The following is an 8,189-nucleotide window of genomic DNA, read 5'->3' as shown; positions in this document are numbered from 1 at the left end:
GAACAGGCTGCCCAGGGAGGTTGTGGAGTCTTCCTTCTCTGGAGATATTCAAGTCTCGCCTGGACGCCTATCTGTGGGACCTGGTGTAGGGAACCTGCTTTGGCAAGGGGGGTTGGTCTCGATGATCTCTAGAGGTCCCTTCCAACCCCTACAGTTCTGTGATTCTGTGTGATTCTGTGAGAGAGGGCAGCCAAACCCAGCATCCTTTGGACCCAAGAAGGCAGGCTGTCCCCAAACTGGGAGGCTATCCCCAGCATGACTCCAGCGCCTTTCACTGAATACACTGTTGCACTGAATCATTCCTTCCTCCAGCTCTCTCCATGTGTGATGAGTGTCCCCACCTCCCTCAAGTCAGAAAACACAAGAGCCATTACTGTACTGGGGATTTATTTGAAGGACTGGGGTGGGGTTTTTACCTTAACGTCATTTACAGAGAATAAATCAGATAGTTTTTAAAAACTGCTTCCAAAGATCACACTGCCCAACTGGTGAGCTCCAGAAACGGAACTCTGCCCGATGGGGAACTTGGTGAGACACCAGTGGCTTTACAACCACTTCCATGCTGAAGTCTGGATCGAGCTCAGGGTATTGTAAACACACACAAAGACTACATAAAATGTGCAGCTAGCTTGGCTTATGTGACATACAATGTCAGATTATAACATTTACCTCTTCTATAACAATAGCTGTGCAAAGATTTCAAAGTGCTTGATGAACCTGACAATCTTACACGATAGAGCAAATGGTCCTCACAGAGCCCTCAGAGCAAAGTCATATGAAATCCCATATTTCTCCATTACATAAAGAGGTTAAAAAAAAATGTGACCACGAGTCCTCTGTACATCAAGAAGTGGAAGCCAGGCACCTTGGACTTCACACTGATATCTTCCCAAGTGACTGAAGCACTACTGTACAAATTATTTTAACAACTAATTCTTAATTAAAGACAAAAAATATCAATGAAACAACACTTGGTGTTAGTCTAAAGGAATTAAATTATTTCTTGATTGAAAGCTAGTAATTATTTTAGTGAAATTTAAGATGTTTTCTGATCCTTGAGGTCTGGAACAGAGATCTTGCCTCCCATCAGTGTTTTCATCTGCTAGTGGGTCTTTGATTTCCCTGACTTGCTTTTTCTCCCCTTCTTAAAGCAGCACCTGCGGCAGCAGAACATGCAGCACTTCACAGAAATGAAGAGGATGAGGAGCACCACAGCCAGGAGGAAGGCAAAGACGTCCAGGGAGTGATACTGGATCCAGTTCAGGTCATGGGCAGCAGGGCGCAGATGTGGGGCCCCTTTGTGTCTCATGACAAACTCTACCCAGTGCACAGCCAGGTCCAGAGGGTGGATGGGCCTGTCAAGGTGAAGTTCTGAGAGACGCTGGATGTTCTCTTTGTACCTGCCAAGACAAGGCATTGGGTGTGTTCAGTGACTTGCATTGCTGAGACTCACTCCCCAGAGAAAAAAGGATCATAGAATCATTAAGGCTGGAGAAGGCCACAAATATCACCAACCCATGCCCACCATGCCTGCTGAGCATTTCCCTCAGTGCCACATTTCCAGTTCTTTAACACCCACAGGGATGGTGACCCCATCACCTCTGTGGGCAGCTGTGCCACTGCATCACCACTCCTCCTGAGAAGCAATGTTTCCTAATACCACGGAATCATAGAATTGCTTAGGTTGGAAAAGATCTTAAAGATCATCAAGTCCAACCACAACCTAACCATACTACCCTAAATCTAAGAACTCAAAAACTTCCTTTGGAAGGATGCAATGTCAGTTATCTGAGAGCCCGCTAGGGGCTCCTCCACATTTTTCCTGCCACCTCCACCATGAGAGAAGTAAAATAGTAAAGTTATGAGCCCTGAAAAGTGCTGTTTTCAATGCTAAACAATGGAGAAAAGGTAACAGAAAAAGAAGTAGAAAAGCTTAGTTTCAGCTGTCAGCAAAATCTCCTGATATCTTTTGTCAGTTTTATTTCTTCCATTACACTTGTACTCCGTCTACTCTGACACCTGCATCCTCTCAGATCAGGCTGTTCTCATCACCTAATGATTGCAATCTCAGACTGCGAGAAGGATGGTGCTGGTACAGGGGTGGGACAAGATTAATCCAGGGCAAGCGATGCCTTCTCAGCAATGGAGTTGATGTAAGAAGGGATATAAGAACAGATTAGTATTGTGTTAAACTGGAAGTCAGAGTGCTGGTCTTATGCAACAGTAGAAAGAAAAAGAGTGTATATTAATTACTGACTTTTTATCATTAATAACTGCTTTCAGGGCATCGGATATGTCTTTCGAAGTCATTTCTAGTATATTCAGTGTCAATCCTGCTCCCCGTGACTCCACTCGTTTCGCATTGTCCATCTGGTCTCCAAATAAAGGCATTATCACCATTGGCACTGCATTGCATATGCCCTCATAAACACCGTGTGAGCCTCCATGGGTAATAAAGGCACGAGTCTTAGGGTGAGCTGTGGAAGAAAGAGAGATCTGTTATGTCATGGTAACTCACACCTGGGAAAAATATATTAAAAAAACATGCCACTAATAGGCATACATCAAGAACTTTGGACTGTCATAAGCATTGTTACTTATGGGCAAACTTAATATAGCAGAGAATGGGACATTATGAAACTATGGATTGTAGAGCTCCATCTTGGTTGGGTAATCTCTGAAAAGCCCCTATGATCCTCCACAGCTTCTCAGGTGTCAGGATAAAATCACAACCCAGTGAAACCAAATTTAAAAAGCAAAGTCGTTGCTTTCTCTTTTACTACATCTTCCATTTGCAAGTCTCCCACAGCAGAGCCATATTGTCACACCAAGTATAGCAGAAATGCTAAGTCACAGCTTAAAGCAGTGATTGAACACCTGGTGGAAGGCAAGGCCAACCCAGGTGCGCTCAGGTGCGAAAAATGTACCTGAGTGACTGGAAAGGATAGAGCCAGGATCCACCCCTTCCCAGACTTCATTTAAAGGCTGGAAGTGGAAGAAAGGGGATCTTGTTGGAGATCCCTGCCTACTGGAGGTCTCCCAAAGGTGAGCAGTTTTTCTTCCTTTTGTTTCTGTATCCATGGCTGTTGCATTTGAGTTTGCTCTCATTTGCTGCAGCCTAGGATTGTCCCACTCTGCTATTATTGCTGTTCTTCCCATTGCATTACACCAAAAAATGCACTCCTGGCAATAGCACACACAATATGACCCCTTTAAAAGTGTGAGAAGCTGTCTGGAAGTGCTTGCTTGAGAAACTTAAACTCCCTCTTCAGTCCAGCAGACAACAACAGGACAGAAAAGCATAGTTGAGTGTTGAGACTGGATAATCAGAGACAAAACCTCCCATACTTTACAATACCATAATTGAGAGTTGCAACATCTTTCCAAACAGTAAGGTGATCTCGAAATTGTAGTTAGAGAAGTTTCTAAAGGGCAAACTCTCTTTCAGATAGCAAGGGTTGTAATGAAGACCTGTGACCCGCAGTGATACATACATTCAGCAGAGATGATGGTAATGGGGCCTTGAAACTATGTAATGGAATTGAAAGTAATAAGATAGCATAATCCCCAGGCATCTCAGACCTACCTAGGAGGTCATTCTGTGGCAGCCACTTGACAAGCTTCACATTCTTTGGCAGGTTGGGGGGCACCTCTCCTGTGTATCGCCACAAAACCTTTGGAGGGAAATAAACACAGTGTCAGTTCTCAACAACCACGCTTTTGCTGCTCCTCTGCTGGTTCAGAAAGCACAGCTAACAGCATCTCTGATGCGCAAAACCTCTTTTGCCAACAGCAGTGCAGAACAACAGGGATGATGTTCTCTCTGACACTTGGGGAGCAGGAGAAAGAAGGGAGGGCTGAGCAATCTGGAAGCCAAAGATAATGTACTATATCTGAATACAGCGTTGAATTGCTGTGCTGGAAGGAGGATAGGGATACTGTACCGTTTGAGGGACTGATCCCAAGGCATCTGCAATTTCCATGGCTTTCTTCATGGGGATCTCGGAGACCATGGAGCCCAGTGAGAAGACAACAATACCATGTTCTCCAGAAGCATTTACAATGGCTTCGAATTCCTGCCAACACAAAGCACATCCTCAGTCAAAATCCCTATTATGTCACAGGCGGTAACTTCTGTCACGTTTCCACTGAGGTTTGGAGGAAAAAAAAGGGTGGAGGTGGTTGAATGAAGGTATGCAGGGGTGTGAATGTTTGCAGAAATGGAGTCCGAACCAAGCTTTGGGATGGATATGGGGGGGGGGGAAAAGACTTTAAAACACTTATGCAGCTCAGAGATACCAGTTCCTGTGCAATAAGAAAGATAATGTACCCATTAAGTAGGTCAGTTAATCACCATGATTTTCCTGCCAACCAATCCTTAAGTGAATACTCTTTGTTTTGTTCTTATGCTTATGGAATTTCAGATGAGCTTGATTTAGAGTCGATGTTCTTCTTCTCAGACCATGCAGCTGCAAGAGAGACTTAAGATTTTGAAGTGCTCTCTAAGAAGATAGCTTTGACTTCTAGTATCTGAAATGTTTTGTCCATCTTTACTATGGTAATACTCATCAGCTGCCAACTTCCTCTGTTTTGCTTCTTTGATTTTTGATAAAAGAAAAACTAGAAGATCTGCCACTGGAATGAAAGCACAAAAGGATTCTTATCTAAAAACAAACAGCCAAAGGCTGAAGTGAAAACTCAGTGCCATAAAAAAATACTTGGTAAAGCCAAGGAAGGAGAGACAAAGTTGGGGGGAGTTGCTATGAACATCAGAATGGAATAAAATGAATGAAGTCTGGCATGGAAATGTAATCTTAAGGGCCTGAGTGGATAACAGAGACTGACTCCCTTGGTTTTTGCTCTGTTGTGTATTTTGGTGGCTGACCAGAATGCCGTAACCCACAGCCCTTTACTTCAGACTGAATCAAAATGGAAGGACCTTTCTGAAGGCTTGCTGATAGGTGGCATCTGAACAGCAGACTTGAATCTCTCCTGCAGGCAAACAAGGTGAAATGTGATTCAGATTTGGCCCCGTCACAAAAGATGTCTCTGAAGACAAATTCTTCACTAGGTCATTGCAGATAGCTAATGGACAACTCGGAGCTCCGTTGTGTATGTACTCATGGACATCTGGGAACTGCAAAGTCCTCCTCAGGTTTTGGGTGTTTTGGGCATGCATTTCTATGGCCATAGGCTGACTTCCCTTCCTTACTTCCTATTGCAGTAGAACAGATGCAGCTGTTTCAGGGCATATTTATCCCTTTTGTTTTCCATGGGATCAATCACTTGGTTTTTTTAATCTTCTTCAAATATTCTTCAAATATTCTTGTCCAAAGTTGCCAAAGTCCAACTTTATGTCACAACCTTTACAAATCTTCTGGCAGTCCTGCTTTGAGAAACGGGCCATGCAGTGGACATTTGCTCAAAAATAAGAAAAGCTATGATAGGTTTTATGGATTTGGATAACCCACATTTATGAAATTCAGCATTGTCCAAACAAAATACACTTCCAGACCAGGTCTGGGACAAAGAATTTTATTTAAAATAAGCAGACCTCTTGCTGCTACACCAGAGAAGCAGAGTTTTAATTCATGTCTGCTACAGTCTCCAAAATTCCTGCAGAACTGCTTATCTGCTCCAGGGAAGGGAATGAGCATTACTTGGTCTGCAGAAGTCTTGTAGACAGATATTAAAAAATGAAATAACTTGAAAGAGGCATCTGGAAGGTACTTAGAAATAAAACGGAAAGCACAGCTTTTCACGCACACTTGTCTGGTAATCTTGGAGGACTTCCAGAAAGCAATTTCCTCCTCATCGCACAAGGGATGAAGAAGTGCAAAGTGCTTTTCTTAGCTACTTCCACATTCATTTTGTCTGTTATTCTTTCCTATTGATAGGAGCACCATCTAATGGTACAAGCAAGCAGTGCAGGCATATGAAAGTGGGTGGGGGAAGATAACTAAAAGATGCATGGTAAATGATTAATCACTGGTTAAATAAAAGGCTGGATAATCAGCACTAGAGTTCAGCCAAATCTGTGTGTGGATGGTGCTATTGTACCCACTATCTGTTCCTTTCAGTGAAAGAGTAGCAAAGCATTTTTTCACAAAAAGTTGCCTAGCTCATACTAAATAGGAATAAAATATCTATCAGATATACAAAATTATGTTTTTATGACCACAGAAATCTATCAGAACAAGTAGGAAAAACTGAGTATGACCCACCTGAGAGAGCTGCTTGTGAGCACAGTTTATTCCTCCAACTACAATTATGTTGGGCATCAATGGTCTTGGATAATCTAACACAAAGTCATACCTCGTGAGCCAAATGGAAGCCTTGCGTAAGAGAGCTAACACAGTCACATCTCGCTGAAGGAACTCAGAAGCCAGTTTTTCATATGGTTGGAAAAAAAAATTGCAGAGAAAAAGATTGGAGGTGTCAAAGATGATGTTCTTCACACGCTGGAGGAAGTTCATGTGATCTGTATTGTCTGTAAATGTCCTAGGGATGTAAGAAGGGGGATTGGGACACTGGGTGGCCTCAAAATCTAATCCACATGGCATTCCCCTCATGAAATACACAGAAGGGATGGAAAGATGCTCGGCCAGTATCGCTCCACAAGGAAACACGGGATCCGTAAAGAGAGCATCGAAGTTACTCTCCTCAAGATATCTGATGAGTTCTTTGTTGTACAGTAACTCTTCACAGGATATGAAACTTAACTCAAAGAGTCTTTTTACTTTTTCTTGCAGTCTATGAAATCTTTCCAGAAACGATCCTTTTTCAAGTGCATCCTTAAAAAATGTGTGGAAATTGCCATCCATCTCTTCCTCTGTGAAAGGGACTGGGTAGCTTTTCAGGAGAAAATTCTCTGATGGCTTTATGTTTAAATTGACTTCAGGTGCAACGACGACTATTTCATGTCCTTTCTGCTTCAGAATTTCTAACATTTCCAGCACACTGAACCAAGGGCTCCCATCTACAAACACCACCAGCAGTTTCCCACCTGCAGCCAAACTGAGCACGGACAACAGCAGAAGCAGCGACACTGAGACTTGTGGATGAGAAGGAAGGACCAGGGCCATTCCTGTAGAAATGTGGGGAGAGCTGCACAGGAAGAGAACTCCGGGCACCTCTGAAGCAATAGCAACAGCCCTGTGCTCTTTAAGCTATCTGCTCTACGCCATAGATTTTGATCGTTCAATAACGTAACTGCTGTGTGGTAAATGTTTAATCATTGGTTTGATAAAAGGCTGGATAGCCAGCACTAGAGTTCAGCCAAGTCCGTATATGGATGGTGCCATTGCATCTACAGGCTACGCCCCATCTGTTCCTTTTAGAGGAAGAGTGGTGTGTGACCCTGGAAGGAGGCAGGAGTGGCTGTGTGTGGTTCTGTGCTTCTAATAGCCTCCCTCAGGATGAAGCTTTTGTATCTACAAGAGATCTTTCATGCTCACATCACCACTGCACCTACCAGTGGCTGCTCGCTTTCCTCTGGGCATGGCCTCTCCCTCTGAACATTCATCTCTAGAGGGCATATGGACCAGCACCTGATGTGAAAGAACTGTTCAAGATGCTGTCTGGAATGAAGAGGCTGATGAAGACTGAAGCACAATCCCAGGTTTGTTTGCAGAACGCATCACCCACACAGTGCGGTACTTCCAGTGCCTCAGAACAGTCTCAAAGCAGAGAGAGACGGGTTAGCTTTGTCCTCTTTTGCCCACATCTGCTTGGAGGCCCCATCATACACCCACAGAATGGCAGAATTACAGAGTGGTTGTGTTGGAAGGGACTGTAAATCTCACCCAGTTCCAAACTCCCTAACATAGGCAGGGTAGCCTCTCAATGCTCATTGCAATGCCTGGCCACAATCTGAGTAGAGAAGTCAGGTAACAGAGCACTTCGTCCTACTTTCGACAGAACTTGGCAATTCCTCCCTCTAGTGGGTACAAAGTCCCACCACAGACCTTCAGTAGAAGAGCAAAGAATTTCTCTTCAACTGAGAGCAGCCCCGGAAGAAATTCTAGGTGAAAAACTCAGAAAAACACTTTGGCAGTTCTTTGCCATTCACCAGGATCCACCAACCCACTAAACGTTCTTCAGCCTCACAACACTTATGGGATCTCATATATAACATGCACATCACCAAGGAAAGATTCTCTGATGTCTGCCTGTAAATACAGACGCTG

The 8,189-nt window shown here is 43.7% G+C and overlaps 1 protein-coding gene across 8 annotated transcripts in view; it reads right to left on the bottom strand.

Moving 5' to 3' along the window:
• Nucleotides 1-370: 370 nt before the first annotated feature.
• LOC100547885 (UDP-glucuronosyltransferase 1-1-like) overlaps nt 371-8,189 on the bottom strand; it is a 47,430-nt gene continuing 39,611 nt past the window's right edge. For all 8 annotated transcript variants that reach the window (XM_010713216.2, XM_010713215.3, XM_010713223.3 and 5 more), the window contains 4 exons: nt 3,945-4,076; nt 3,587-3,674; nt 2,258-2,477; nt 371-1,400 (listed from right to left, as the gene is read on the bottom strand). In XM_010713216.2, the coding sequence (XP_010711518.1) occupies nt 1,103-1,400; nt 2,258-2,477; nt 3,587-3,674; nt 3,945-4,076 (738 nt within the window). In that variant the 3' untranslated portion in view covers nt 371-1,102. The remainder of the gene's footprint in view (nt 1,401-2,257; nt 2,478-3,586; nt 3,675-3,944; nt 4,077-8,189) is intronic.

The sequence above is a fragment of the Meleagris gallopavo genome, chromosome 7 (genome assembly GCF_000146605.3).
Source record: "Meleagris gallopavo isolate NT-WF06-2002-E0010 breed Aviagen turkey brand Nicholas breeding stock chromosome 7, Turkey_5.1, whole genome shotgun sequence".
In the NCBI taxonomy this organism is placed as follows: domain Eukaryota; kingdom Metazoa; phylum Chordata; class Aves; order Galliformes; family Phasianidae; genus Meleagris; species Meleagris gallopavo.
The sequence above is the reverse complement of the archived record's forward strand: the minus strand, read 5'-3'. Positions and strand labels throughout refer to the sequence as shown.